The sequence below is a fragment of the Ammospiza nelsoni genome, chromosome 1 (genome assembly GCF_027579445.1).
Source record: "Ammospiza nelsoni isolate bAmmNel1 chromosome 1, bAmmNel1.pri, whole genome shotgun sequence".
Classification (NCBI taxonomy): Eukaryota; Metazoa; Chordata; class Aves; order Passeriformes; family Passerellidae; genus Ammospiza; species Ammospiza nelsoni.
This window is the reverse complement of record NC_080633.1, coordinates 19,606,227-19,622,269: the sequence shown is the minus strand read 5'-3', so window position 1 is coordinate 19,622,269 and position 16,043 is coordinate 19,606,227. Positions and strand designations below refer to the sequence as shown.

At 36.4% G+C, this 16,043-nt stretch overlaps 1 protein-coding gene across 4 annotated transcripts in view; it reads right to left on the bottom strand.

The window, feature by feature from the left end:
• NEBL (nebulette) overlaps positions 1 to 16,043 on the bottom strand; it is a 245,696-nt gene that overhangs the window by 69,013 nt on the left and 160,640 nt on the right. For 2 of the 4 annotated variants that reach the window (XM_059489448.1, XM_059489453.1), the window contains exons 3-5: positions 14,220 to 14,324; positions 11,972 to 12,082; positions 5,434 to 5,544 (exon numbers count right to left, since the gene is read on the bottom strand). The exons of the other annotated variants lie outside the window; for them this stretch is intronic. In XM_059489448.1, coding sequence (XP_059345431.1) covers positions 5,434 to 5,544; positions 11,972 to 12,082; positions 14,220 to 14,324 — 327 coding nt within the window. The remainder of the gene's footprint in view (positions 1 to 5,433; positions 5,545 to 11,971; positions 12,083 to 14,219; positions 14,325 to 16,043) is intronic. 4 annotated transcript variants of the gene reach the window in all.

The following is a 16,043-nucleotide window of genomic DNA, read 5'->3' as shown; positions in this document are numbered from 1 at the left end:
GTAGACAGGGCAAAGCAACCAGCTTGGTGCGTGCACCCATGGGCATCAGAAGATGGAAAGTGAAGAAGCCCATGAGGGGGGAAAAGCAACAAAAAAAAATGAATCAGCAGAAGCACCCAGAGAAGAAGCCATCTTTTGTCCTGAGCTGGTTCAGCCAAAAGGCTCATACCCTGACTGGAATTTCCAGGCATTACACAATTTCCTTACTAAATCTTCACTTCAAAGGGTTGCTCAGGCTCTACCAAAAAAACAATCAGCAAAGGCTCAAGAATTGCTCCACTTCACAAGGACCACAGTATACAAAAAAATTGTTCCAGCTGAATCTTGCATAGGAAAAGTAATTGAGATAACAATTTTAGAGCAGCAGTGAAAGACCTAGATGGAGAGTTATGGCCAATCAGTGGGAAATGCAAGCAAGGAAGAAGGAGCAACTAAAAAGGAAAAAAAATGTACCATCTTGAGTTGTGAAGCTGAAAACAGTAAATTACAGATACTAACTAAATTTAAAGTGGGTTTCTACCCAGTTTGAAATCACAATAAAAAGTGGTTATATTGTTGAATATTATTGTGAAGCTCTAACTGGAACAAAATAATTTCTCATCTTTAATCCCAAATGTGATTACATACTCAAATGTGAATTGCAACTGGTTTTTGCAAATCATGGAGAATATTCAGGGCCTGCTCATAATTACCAAACTGATTTTAATAGGCCAAACCTCGAGCACTTATAAAATGCATAAGGTCCACTGAGGAAAAACTTGCTGATCTAGTTACTCCAGCAGGGTCTGCAAGATGCTTCCCCTTACATGAATACCAGTGGAATGCACTTCAGTGCCATAAAGTAAACAGATTTCTAACAATGCTGCAAAACATCTCAGACTATCAATCAACAAACAGAAACTTCTACATGGTGAGCCAAGCAAACCTGGGTTTAAGAGATTCAGACCCTTCTTGAAATCTTTTATCTTCTCATTTATTCCAACACCAAACTAGCCCAAAAATACATAATAAATTACTCAAATATGCACAAGCATCTATGGACACATTTTGCCTTCTTAAGGATTCAGCGAGAAATTGGGCACACCTGTCGGCACAAGAATTTGTCTCTTACTGTTTGTCCCTGATTAGCATTTTCTAAGAGCTGTTAAGGCCACTAACTAATGGCCTGTCAGCTGTGTCTCTGCCCTCTTTCCTCTCATCTACACTTTGGGGTCCATCAACACTAAGAAAATGACTAGCTGGTGACAATCATCATTGGCAACAGCTTTTCTAATTCCTGCTCAAATGATGTTGAAAACTGTTTTCCGGCTTGTGTAAAAGAGACAAACACATTTCTGGCCCATTACAGATTGATGCAGTCATCCTTTCCAGTAATGGGCCTTAAAATTGATTGGTCCCAATTACACCAGGAGTAAACATCATTTTCAGCACCAGTTGGAAGTGGTCCAGGGGGACCTGCTGTTGACAACCACTGTCAGCAGAAAGTTTGTCAGTGAATGGTGATTTTTCTAACACAGATGCTGAACAGAGAGACAGAAGAAGCCTGAATTTACCATGATCTGCCCCAAAACAAACATTAACATTTGGGTATGTTACTGATGATGTTTAAGCACATTCACTTTAGGATCTGCTGATTTGGTCTTATCAGAAAGAATGTAGTTTTTTGTGTGTGTGACTGTGACTGCCTTATACCCTGAAAATGAAAAACAACTTACTCCTAAGACAATACAGACATCTTAAATATTCAAATTTAGATGGTGAGTGAAACATAAAAATTATCATTACTGACCTCATGTGGAGTGGAAAGTGTATATATACACATCAGAAGTTTGCCCAGCTGTCAACTAATATTTCTAAAAAAGCACTCTTTGTAGATAAGTATAAGAGAAAAGATACCAGGGCCTTAAAATCAGATGTGCAAACTGTCTTTTAAATGTCCATAGATGTGTGTATTGCAGTTTTCTTATTTGTAAGATCAGAAGATCACATCCTTACTTCATACGATGTAATGTTGTGAAGAGAATCAGTCCAGTTAACGAAGCAGAACATTTAAACTGCTGTACAAATATTAACATTGTCTTCGTATTCAAAATGCCCAGTGATGGACCAGGTCATGGAACAGACAAAATCATGATGCAGAGCTTTGAGTACCTTCATCAAATGCTGTGTGCAGCTTCCACATGGACCCAACAAAGCAAATGCTTTCTTTGCTTTAGAAATGTAGCTGTCATGTCATTTCACCATTCAACTACATCCTTCCATTCACATGGTACTCAGATACACATAAAGCAAAAATATGACATGACATTGTTTTAAGACCACTGCTTAGTTTTGGTCCCAGGTTTGGAAACTTCCAGATGAGTTAACTGATCAGCTCAGCACAGAAAAAGTAGGCTGATGGTCCCTGCTTCACTTTTCTGAAAATGACTTTGTGTGCCAAAGTCACATCATTAACATTCACTTCACAAAACACAAACACAATTTATAGAGAAAGGTACTCTGGTTTGGATAAACATGCTTGCCTTCAAACATTATGTGGTATAGAGAAAGGTACTCTGGTTTGGATAAACATGCTTGCCTTCAAACATTATGTGGTATTCAGTTCTTTTTAAAGTATATTTCCTGTCATTTCAAAAGTTACTTGTGTTCATTTGAGAGCAATTTTCTTCAGTCTAAGTATGAAAAAGAGAAAAATTATTTTATGAGACATAATCACATTGTTCAGGAGTTTTTACAGTATTTCCCCGTTACCCAGTTTCTGCACAAACATATTAATGATGCCTGTAAACATGCCCAGAATGTTAATGATATTCAAAGTGGTGTGAAGGCCTACAGCACTTGACAGTTTCAAAATGTCAGCACAAATGTATGGTGAGCTGAATACAGTTTTAATTTTTAAAGGAAATTGGACATTTCACAGAGTTCAGTATAAATGTCAGCTTTATTTAAAGGCTGAGTAAATAGTCTTAAACACATCCTAATCCTCTTAGATGCAAACCCTCCATGTAAAGGTTGAATTGAGTTGGCAGAGCATTGTAGGTAAACATGCATTCTGCTCCCACAGGTAAACTGTGCTGAATGGTGGATAAAAGAGCTTTGTCCTTCTACCTGCCCAGTAGTTTCCCTTCTTTTTCTCTGCACTTTCAAAGCTGTGATTACACAGATACCCTGAAACAGTGTGGAAAGACGAATGCTCCACATTTGGGATGATCGCTGTTCCATGTTCTGACTCTGAGATGAAAACTCACATGGTTCTTAATTACACCTGTACTTACAAAAGAAGAAATCCTCAGCTATGCACCATGATGCCCAAATATTACCCACAAGAGATGTGTGCTTCTGCCAAGCAATAACCAGATTTACATAACTTGCTCCCTTATGTGTGATAGGTATTTGTCCATTGCACTGCAGCTACTCATGAGCAACCAGAAAGAATCTGTTCTTAAACACATTAAACTAACTGGTTAGAGTTTTGTGTTGCATTTGGATGACTTATTTGATTTTTTGAAGTTTGCTCAAGCTGAAAATAATTTCCCTCATATTTTTTCATTATTTCTAACATGCTGTTAAAAGTTCTCATTTATCAAACATCCTTCCCTCCCATGCTTTCCTTCATTTCCTTTTCTTTTTTTTTTTTTTTGCTTGTTTTAAGGGTGAAAGATGAAACAACTGCATTTCATTTATCCTCACATCTGTAACCTGCTCTCCTTAATTCTATTAGCAGGTGATATACAGCTGTAGAAGGGGAATAGGTTTTGCACTAGCATACTAACGCTCTGAGTATGATGAATTTGCTACAGGAACTTGTCTCATATTCCTCCTAGTGCCTCATAGTCCCTTCTCTGAGAGGGATTCACATCTTTCCAGCATTATTTCCTTTCGTAGCAGTTCACCATCATTCCTACTGCTAGGTAAATAAAAAACCTCTTGCTTCTGGGGAAAGGCATTCACATTCCCAGTTCTAGGCTCTGTCAGCATGACACCCTGATGCTTCCAAACAGCAGAAATGGACAGTGTTTGACAGGAAGAGGGAATTCTGTAATCAAGGCAGGTTGCAAATTACTGCTGGGAATTCCATTGCAGGTATTTCCCAGCAGCAGAAAAAAATTATTCTTCAAACATAATGCTTCCCTGAAGTTTTCCAGCAGCCTTTTAATCAGCAGCCAGCTGTCAAGATTCTGCACACAGACATACATCTAGCACTGACATTTAGTTTTCAGCCCTCATAACCTTAGAGTGTTTGCTGCACTGTTAGTAGGAGAAAATGGGGTAAATTTAAGATAATTTGAAATTAACATCCAAGCTATGTTTTCTACATTGTTAGCAGCAAATAAATATCCCATTTATCTAATAAAAAAGTGTCGTAAAATGACATGCCTGCCTCAATTGATTTGGTTACCTAAACAAGAATGGAACTGGATCATAACTTTTCAGGTTACGCATCAGCTATTCCTAAAAAGCTTTGTGTACCCCTTAAAATGGCATCACTATTTTAACCAATCTTCTCCTAAAATTTGTTTTTCTGACAAGTAAGTTTTTACAAAACCTAAAACTAACATAAATTTTTCTTCAAGGTTGTGTCTGTATCATTCAAGACTAATCTGGGCAGCATTTCTGCCCCAAGCAATGATGCATTGTGCTAGTATTTGCTAGCTTGACCACGAAATCAAACATGACCTGATTCTAATGAGAAATATAAAGACCATTATTAGGTTTTGATATTGTGAAAACCTTCAGAACTTCAGGAAGATAACAAGCTGAAAAAAAAAGCAATCAACTTTCAAAATACTGCTAAGTACTCCTATTTATTTGTAAGTTATCTAAATAAAACTACAAGAATAAATACTTTGGTCAAATGGTATAAACCAGTGCAGGCATCAAACTGAACACTACAGCTCAAATTCTTTAAAATAAATCATTTATTTGTCTATTAAATTCTTTGGAAAATTCACTTGATACATATTCAGGAGATAAGAACAAACATTCATATGCATAAAAGAGTGCAAGAGCAGGCCAGAAACAGCTCACTTGTCTCCTCTACACAGCACCCCTGAAGAACTGCCCAAGTACTGGCAGATGAGGACACTGAAACAACACTGGTGTTCATTTAAACAAAGAATACACTTCAAAAGTAGCTACAAGTGAATTCAGAAAACCTGTGCCTGCAATTTTATTTCAAAGGGATAGCACTTAGTTACTATTGATTAACAGTAACTATCCTTTTCCACTGCATTCAGAATAAAATTCATATACTGTTACTCAGAGCACATTTTATACACACACCTTGTCCTAAATTACTTCAGAGCAAATAATTTATAAAAAATAGCAACTAAGGAAATATGGAAATATTCCATGTCCAATTCATTTCAGTAAGCTGTAGCAGATGTATCTACCCAAAACAAGCACACTCATTTCAGATGGGAGAGTACTTACATCACTCTGGTGTTTACTGACTTCCATGGCATGTTTAACATCTGGAGGTTCCCTCATACGTGCATAGTCTGAAAATCCTTTCTCAGCATCATGTTTTTGTTTATAGAGAACCTGAAAAGAGCAACATTATACTTTTGTGACCTGAGAAGAGCAGGTATAATAACATGAGCTAGGTTAAACCTAGTGGTGTAGTCTACCTGTATTCAGGAAGAAACTTAATAAATAATTTAACTCCTTCATGGGTCCAGAACACTGAAATGAGAGCAGCTTCCACCCAAAACAGAGACATATGAGGCATAGTCAGCAGTGAGATTTCTCTGCCTATGTTATTGCAACAGATGCATGAGTAGACAGGGGAAAGAAATAGTAATATACAAACAGAAAATTAAGCTTAACAAGGTGAGAAGACAGCCCAGGGAAAACATAATCAAAAGCCAGCTTTTTTTTTTTTTAAACACACTTGAAGCAATCAGCTATATAATTATTCTCCATTTTCAGAGAAAAAAATATTTTATGCATTTGTCATAAACAAACAGTTTTACTGTTTATTATAAACCCATTGCCCACAGTTATATTTCTTCCACTGTTGGGAAGCAACCAGAACAATATGAATTTTGACTTAGCCCCAGGTTCACAAAGAAAAATAATATTTACATTCAATTGTCATCATAGTAAATGAAAATGGAATTGAATTGTGAATTTATAAACACCTTTACTTTTATAATAGAAATGGAACTCACTGTTGGGCATCCATCCATCTTTCACTGTACTGTGTTATACTTACACACACACTCACACACTACAACTGCCTGAAAAGCCCATCTTACACATATCCTTGTCAGAAGCTCTTAGGCTTATATTAAGGAAAATTCACCAGGTTTCGATGTCTAAAATGTAGCAACCATCAAGAAAATTCATTCTCTAATAGCTCTCATGAGCAAGCATTAAAATAATCCATAAGAAAACAGCAAGTATTAAATAAGATAGAAAGCTGATTAGGAGGAGAAGGATTGACACAAAAACCCATGGTAGCAATAAAAGAATACTGTGAAAGTTTTGAGACGGAAACTCTCAACTACAGAGATTCAGACTCTTTTAGGACAGGATACTAGAATTGTGAGAAAATGCTGTATCTGGCTTTGCTTAAAGCAAGATTTCATCTGAGTTACAGAGTAGTGTGCCCAAAGCAATATGTTACTATCTGCCCTGACTATCTCAGATTACAAAATGATATACAGGCTGAGACATTAAGACAAGAAGGGAGTAAGGGTATTTTTTCACTGCTACTATGTGAACAAAAGTATCAAATCAGAAACCTTAAAATGTGCCACCGCCTTATCCAGTCTAACACAATCAGCCTTCTGCAGGAACAAACACAACTGACAGTGAAACAGAGTCCATAACTTGCCTACACTGTTTACATCTTGCAAATGGAAAAGCACATAATCCTTAGCACAACTGAAGCTCCACTAACAAATGATTCCCCACAAAAGTGGAATTACTATACAAACATATGCCACAAAAACTCTTTTGCTTATTCTCCTTGCTTACACTTTTAAGATGTTCCTCTCTTAATGCCATTATGAACAGAAGACCCATACGGTTACTTCCAAAATCTACTAATTTACAGATATTTTATTACATTGCCATTTTGCTGGTTCAACAGCTCTATTTTTCCCTTGGTGAATAGGCTATGTATCCAAGATATGAAAACACATCAACTCTCAGCGTGAGAAATTTAGCAGAAATTATGAGTATCCGCTGTCTTGGGAAAGGATGACCATTTCTTTAGCTTAATGTAGCGATATTTCACTTGCTTTGGCATCAGTTCCTCCTATCTTTTCCCATTATTTTCATTAACTCACTGAAGCAGTCTTGTTGCAATCCTAGGCTAGGAGGGGTTCAATAGCTGTCTAGTTTAGCTTGGGACAGTTTAGTGCAGAGCTATTCCCAGATTTGTAAATCGCTTCCAAGTAAGCATGAAAAAATATTTATCATTATTTCATCAATATTATTAGTAACATTATTTTATAGGTTAGTAAGGTTAGTATGCATACATTTATTTCTCAACTTATGCTGATTTTCAAGTTTTAGCTAAACTGAATTTTCTTAATCAAATCTACATATGAAACTACTCTACACAGAGAGCAAGCATTATAGGTCACTGACATAACCTTTACCCTGTAGTGGTGCCATTTATTAACTTGAGAAATACAAGGCAATTATTTAAGTAGGTATGACTTCAGATTGAACCAATTTGTAAGTACTCATTTTTTATTTTTCTTCTCTCTTTTACACCAGTGTGTCAATAGGAAGCTGCATTAAGGAAGGTGTTGTGTTCCTTTAACCCAGGTCTGACTGGCCCCCTGTTTTGGCATACATTAAACACTATGACATTTTTATTTTTATTTCCATTTATAGTCAGTAAGATGTGCTCTGAACTTAAAATCCACAAAGTAGGATTTCGTAGAAGGAAATGTTCAAGAACACCAAAAACATCACTTTAATCTCCATATAGAGAATTAGGTTATCCAATGTAATTGTATAAAACAGAATATGGCAGTCTAGAAGACTAATACCTACCACCATAACAGAGAGAAAATATTCAATATGACATTTCCTACCACAAAAAACCCTGGAAAATTACATAAAATAATTTGATAATGTGTAATATGATTGGAAATTATGTAATAAACAACAACATTTTTATTGTAGTACAAAAAAACCCTCTGAAACTTCTTCTGGAAGTTGAAAACATTGCTTAAGATTCTCTTGGCTCATCACCTTTATAAAGAAACAGGAAATACTGTTCAACATTGACTCTTTGAGATATTGCCCCGTGCAAAGTAGAAAATTAAACTGCCTTCAGTTTGCTTTAGATTATCCCTTTTAGATAAGAAGAAAAACAGTGCAATCACTTCTTATGGCAAAAATGAAGTGATGAAAAAGTGATGAAGTGTTTATTTTTTTTTCAACATTTTTTCCCCCAAGCAATTTTAAATATCTTTATCATTGTTTGTGACACCTTATTAAGAAAAATATTGTTTTACATAAGGAAGTATTCAGCATACTGATCCTCAGACAAGAAAAAGATTTGGCACAGAGCTAGCAATGATCAGAAATTTTCCTGCAGCAATATTTTCCACAGGAATATTGCAATTTCTACAAAAATTTCCATTTCCTTTCAGAAAAATCAAAATGAAGGCTCCCTACCTAGACTGCTCTCATCAAATTTATTTTCTCACTGTGAAAAGCAGGGAAATTGATGAGAACTTTGTAGGCTGGTGAGGAGAGTGAAGTTATTCAGTGACAGGGGCTTCTCCTCTTTTTAGCTTTCCCTGGGGACAGCTATGATAAAAGTGAGAGAGGGGGGAAATCTGGCTGCTCACTCTCAAAAAAGGCATTTAAAAGGCCACTGTCAAATCTTCTGTGAGGAGGAAAAAAATTTAAATTATAAAAGCCACCCAAGTATGTGAGACTGTGAAACTTTTTTTTTCATTTTCCTGAAACATTTTTTCCCATAAACAACATTGGGATTTTGGGGGGTTTTGGTTTGGTTTTTTTTGTTTTGGTTTGGGGTTTTTTTGGGGGGGGGGGTGTTGGTTTTTTTTTGTTTTTTGGTTTTTGGGGTTATTTTTGTTTTGTTGTTTTGGTTTGGGGTTTTTTTGCTAGTTTTGGATAGATATCATTCTCTATGGGTATTTATTTCCTTCTTCATGCCAGTTCTACAAAAAACACAAAAGAGTAAACATGGGTTTCATGCAAAAGGCAGCAGGAAGTCTTGTTTCAGGCTTTCCTGAGTATCTTGAAGACAGAATTGAGTATGATTCAATACAGCCAGTATGGGGAAGAGGCTGCACAGGAAGAGAACCACATGTGTCAGGGTGCTATACTCTCCACTACAGCAAGATCCTTAAGTCAGTGCTGACACTGCATGGCAGGACCCCTGAAGGAGGAGATCCTGGCTCAGCTGAGATCACTGACAATTGCCACAAGAGTTAAAGGAATGCCAACGTGGTCAGTGGTGCTGTGGCAGCCTGTTGGTTCTGGAGAGGACAGTGGAGGGCAGCTGTGGGGGGGGGGGGGGATAACTCCTTGAGAAAAACAAGATATTTCTCCTAGTTTCCTCCAAGTTCCTAAATCGTGTGTGTGATTTGAAATTGTGTATCAAATTACTAAACGGGGCTGGATATAGGTAGGCTGAAGAGATGGCTGCTGGGCAGCAGCAGCACCATTTCAGGAGCAAGCTTTACATCAGGGGAGAGCCCATTTGTGGGGGACACACCTGTGTAAGGAGATCCTCTGCCAGAGGCACCCAGCCTGTGCCAGCAGCCAGCCTGGGGAAAGTCAGGGGCTCTCTTTCTCCCCCACCATGATCCTCTACCCCCAGTGCACCTGCTTGGCATGTGAGGCTGTGGATCCTGCCAAGAACACGGCACCACAGAGCAAGGGGAGTCCTGCTTGATCTGCCCGCGAAAGCATTCCAGCCCAGCATTGCATCCAAGAAGCATGAAAAGGGAGTCAAAGGTGTAAATTTGTTCTAGTGTGGGTAGGGAGGACAAGGACACACACTCGTATTTTCCGCCTCTCGGGAAATCAGAACTATTCTAAAATCAGTTTACTACAACTCAGAAACAGACTGCAATTCTGTGTTTGCAGCAGCCTTTTTGGAGCAGAGCTGGAGCCATGGGCAGCTGGGGCTGTTCTCTGTCCTTCCTATGGAATATCTGTAGCCTCCTCCTGAAGTGATGACCTGCAAATGCACAGTCCCAGCTAGACAGATGCAGCAGAAACCCCCTCTGCCATATCCTGACCCAGATGAAATCTGAAATCCTTGTATTAGCTACTTAGGTACTGCAGTGATAGGCACAATATGGATTAGATTTGAATACTGTGGAGAAGATTTTTCACTAGAAAATCCCCTGAGAGCTCTCTCAAAGTAGCATTAAATTCAGGTCCATTGCAGCAGTAAACCACAAGTTGGAAAAATGTGTCAGCGTATCTTTAAGTTTTATGGTATATTATGATTTATAATGCATCTACTCCTAAGGGGATAGTATGAATTTTGTGGGAAAAAATTCTGCTTAAATATAACTCAGCCTATATGCATATTTTTTTCTCTAGAACTGTTGGATGATTGAAGAAAGCCTTCAAAAACTACCAAATAAAAATGTCAGTCTTTTCCTTAAAAGGGTTTTTTTATGAACCAATGGTTTCATTTTTAGTTTCAGTTATTTATCTTTTCTGCCATATCACCAATGTTAATTAACCTCATTTGGGTAAACAAATGTAGAATGCAATAATTTGGAATGAATTTGGGAGTAAATCTGTGGCAAAATAGTTAACTAATGTTTTATAAATCAAGCTAATGGCTTAAAAATGTTATACAAATTTAATTCCCAATTTATTTTTACTATAATTCCTCTAATCATTCACTTTACAATGAAATGTCACATTAATGTCATTTCAGCTACTGTGGTGCTTTAACTTGTGTATATATGTTCCTTTTCAAATTCTGAAAACTAAAATATGTGTTACTGTATTTGCTTCATATAGCCTTGATTAACATAATGTTTTATATCAAAACATTTTTCCACAAACTGTCCTGAAATTTCAGTCCATTCTTTTTTTATAAATATTTTCCTTTGTCTGAAAAAGTGTCACTGCATTACAAGAATGCATATTGAGATACAATCAATATTATGGATTTAGAAGGGTGTTCCCTTCATGCACTGGCTGTTTTAAACCATATGTAGTTGATATCTTTAAGAGAGGAGAAAGCAAAAACAAGAAAACCATGGAAATGCTTGGTGGACAGAAAGCCACGACCATCTATTTGATGTAATTCTCATGAGTAACAATGAAAATCTGGAGCCTCATTCATATTACACATGCTTAACATTCATAATTCCACTAAGGTCAGTGGTAGTGAAGGGTCACTTGCCTACTCTTAGGGTATTGTATTTTTAAGTCCTTGAAGGCAACTGAACCAGAATTTACTATTTTGCTGGTTGTTTACAAGCTTTATACTATATTCAATATACTTGATTTCATATTTTAATTGTATAAAATTTGTTGTAAGTAGTAGTATGCAGATCATCAGAAATACATTTGCTGCTACCACTAAGTGCCTTTAGAAGTCATTAAAGCAGTTTTCTCTTCTCTTGCCTTCACCATCAAATATTTTATATTACATTTAATATATGTTAATACAACACCCAACTGGAAAAGTTACATAAGAGTCACCCATTCTATATGGACCATGCAATGTCACTGAATTCAATAATTCCTTATTGTAGTCACAGGTTTTACTGGATCAATGAATGCACTAGCAACTTTTAAATGCATATTTAATAAACGTAAGTAAAATTGTCAACATTTTAAAAATGAGCAGTTTTTGAATTTAAGAAGTTGGATGATAAGCTCACCCAAATAAATCAAGCAGACAATCAAGTGTCCTTTCAGTATTTTGTTTAAAGTGTACTTATTCTGACTCACAGGTAATCTAAAAATCATTTTTGCAATTCTAGAGTTGTACCTTGCTCTGAAGGTGCATTAATTCTTTTGCAAATACACTGTCAATTGTGGCTGGCATCTGCTGATAGAGAGGGTTGGAAAGGTCTTTCTTAGCAGCTCCTTTATATTTCACCTGGAGGGCAGAAAAAGGTGATAGAAAATGCAAAAATGAAGACACAGTAAACATACTACTTATTTTTTCTAGTAAGTGAAATGGCAGAGAACAGAACTGGAAAAATTTCAATCACTGTCACTAACTTTCTAGCAAAAACATCTTTAATAATACTTTATGGGCATGTGCCTAATTCACAAAGCAATGCAAAATATCTCCAAATTAAATTCAATAATTTGAATGGAAATACAAAATAAAATAGCAAGGCAGTTTCTTCTATCCTTTCTCAGATCATTTTCAAATCCAAAAATTACTTTTCTTCTTTCTCTTTTACAGAGTCCTGAACAATAGGAGCAAATGGGAGGTGAACCATAAATATTTTACCAACTAATAAGTAGCAGCAACTAAATGTAGCTAGAAAGGGGAGGAACACTGAAGTTTGCCTGTCTGTCATAATTTCTGTTTCATCTGTTCATATTACAGTCTCATTTTTAAATTACATTTTATTTATCCTGTTTTTCCTCCAGTATTCAGTATTGGCAGCTCCTCACAAAGGGGTTTTACAAGAGATACCAGAACAATAGCTAAAAATGTGTGAGGCTTTTGCTTCAGTTCTAAGTCTTCCAAGTTCATAAAACAGTAATGGCAACACTGCCACTGTGAAAGTAATCATAAATACCAAAAATACTTCCAATTATACTAATGTCACTGATTTACTGTGAAATATACAGTCCTTCACTAAAGGCTAATTCTCCAAATGCATTATATGCATACATATCAATAATTTACTGTAATATTTGTTGCCGTTTCCCAAAACAGAGGGCTCTTTTTCACTGCTGTTAAGAATGTGTGTCAAAGATTTGCAAATACAGGTGATGGGACACTAGAGGTCAGTAATTTACAAGATAAACCATCCATCACACCATTGGCTTCAGGTAATGCTGGAATAAACAGGCAGAGTGCTCACAAGTGTGGTAATATCAAACCTAGAGGGTTTAATATTTTAGAATATTTTTATTTCTCTAAATCTTTGATTAATAATTAGCAGCAGATTCACTGAAATCTGACAGTTTAGATAAATACTCTCTATATACTGTATTTCTGTAGATTACAATAGTCTGTCTCTTATAAAGTGCAATTACATCAGATTTACTTCCCTTGGGACATGCCACTCCTTCTCAGACAACAGGAAGATAAATACAAGAAAAGTATTTAATTGGTGCATTCATATTGAAAACCACATAGCAAATTATTGTATATCAGAAATTGAATTTATGTAACCTCACAGAGTGATACTTGGACTTTTTTATTATAATCATAAAAGTGGCACAAAAATGAGGTATCAAAATTTTAATTTTTTGAAGGGCCATAGGGACAGAAAAATCACTCAGAACCAGTGATTCCTAAATAAAGCTGCTGTCTCTCAGGTGAAACTTCTGCTGCTGTTCTTACCTGTGGAAAATAATCAGAGATGGAATCCTACAGCACCTCGTACCTGGGACATGAAGAGCTGGCAGTAAATGCTGCTCTGACACTTTGGAAGCTATTGATCTTTCTTTTCTTTCTTTCAAGCTGTGTATGTGTGCACATGTCACAGGTATGCAGAGATAGGTAGGTAGGTAGGTAGGTAGGTAGGTAGATAGATAGATAGATAGACAGACAGACAGACAGATATGCAAGTGCTCAGGCAACCCACCAATGACCTGATGTCTGCCCCAGCCCTCTTGCTGAAGGGGGACAGGGATGATAACATGGAAACATTTTCCTTGTCTCCTGTTTGATATCAGGCTGTGAAATCTCCACAGCAGGGAAATTTTGCACAGGTGTAATTTGCAAACCTCATCACTGCAGAAAGTGCAACATTCTTTTCCTATTCCTCAGTTTATCCACACATAAAATGGGATAGCTAGGACTTGCTCAGAACCATTAATAAAGTGTCTTCAAATCCCAAAACAAAAGTGTCATGTAATTCCAAATTATTATTATTATTCACATTGCAGTATACACTAACTACAGCCTTTGAATTCACTTCAGCTTTAAACAGAATTATTATTTGAAGTAAGCCATCCTTCCCCATCTAAAAATCACAGTACTCTACTGAAAGAGTTTTTAGGAAGGATAAGACGCCAAGAAAATTTTTCAGTCTTTTAGATCTTACCTCAGAAATAAAAGCACCAAGGCTTTTCACATGTTTTAGCTGCGGGGTGTCAGGTACAAATATGCACTTGCCTTTAGATTTTTTAAACTCTTCTTTATAGTGTACCTACAAAGAGAAGAAAAAGAAGTTTAATTGCTCTTAAAAACACACACACAGAAAAACAAACATTGGTTATTTTAACTTTTTTATTATTAGTAGTATTTCTATTTTATTTTATTCATGGATACTGTGCTGGGCAGCTTGCAAATACCTCCGGCTGGATCAAATTAAACCATAAAGGGAAGCTACGAGTTCTCACGCACATTACCAGGGCTATGTAAAAGTCACAGAACTCTTTAATAATATAGATGAAAAAGACAGGACTTTTCTCTACATCTAGAGCACATTTTCACAACAGTTGTAGACGTTTTAGTATCTCTACAGAAAGAAGAATCGAATAATTGATCTCCTTGATCCTTGATCTCAAAGATAAAAATTGTTTAACTTCTAACAGAGACCTAGCAAGCATAGAATCTGTATAATATCATCAAATGTCCCTTTATGAATTCAAGACTCACATGAATAAATTCAAGAGGCCACTGCTAAACTATTGCCTACAAAGTACCCAACACTCATGACGTTCAAGTAATTACAGAATTTCTCTAAGACCAAGCAAATTTTAAATTGAGGCATTTTTTTAAAATGTGTATGCACATAGGAAACCATGAAAAAAAAAACATCAGAACACTATGACGGATTTGGTAACAAAAAAAAGAAAGAAAAAAAAGAAAAATAAAAAAAAAAAGCCCAAACTTTTTTTTAAGCAACCAATCTTTTTCTTACAATGGGGCAAACAGTATGGGCAGGTATAACAATCACATGAGCATTGCTAGAGTCAGAGTTATTGTTTGCATTAGTGAGACTGCAAGAAGGATAAAATCTATGGGCATGGTTAACATGCAGGGACACTCTTTATATACAAACTGCATGAAGAAAGATGGTGAATTATGATGAGATGGACTAAGTAAGTTTTAACGACAGACACTTTACAAGGACAGCCTTAGATGTTTTCAGTGACATTTCTTTCTTTGTACAGAGAATTGTTTAGATCAATGCAAATTGAATTATTTAGTACTAAGCTTTCATGGTTATTATCTGCTACCATTTCTCTAACCTCATTTTCACATTCTGCCTAACAGCAGCTCAAATTTATGCACTCTAGACTTGCTGACAAGCACTGACAGAAGCAATATGATCTGCATCTGAGCATTACAGAAATATGCAGCCTTAATATCCTCTTTCTCTGAATCCTTAATGGATATCACAAGTTCTAGTGCATGCTCCTCTACAGCTACTTGGAAAACTTATGAGAAGGATGGCAGCTTACACAGATTCAGTTCTTGTGCTATCTAAAGCAAAGTTTGTGTTTACTGAAAAATGGATTAGATAATGCCAAATTTATCTCAAATTCATTACTACTTTATCCTCACACAAGAAAAAATTTTGCTTGATATTGAGCTCATTTAGATTTGAACTACTGAAAGAATCTACTCGTCACTTCCACATCACATTGTCTGCTTTTGTGGATTACAATCTATTCTCAAAGAAAACCTTTTGGTGAACAATGGGTAACATTACTGTGTCATGACTTTATTCACAAAGCCAATGGTTCATGTAACCTGTGTGTGACATCATACACACAGGTAATCACAGAGCAACACACAAAAAGACATTTTTATGGTAAGTATGAGCAGGCACTTACTGTCCAACCTGCACACATGCATTGGAAGTTTACAGAGCTGATTGTCTACTGGGTGAATCTGATGGCATTCCCAGTAGAAATTC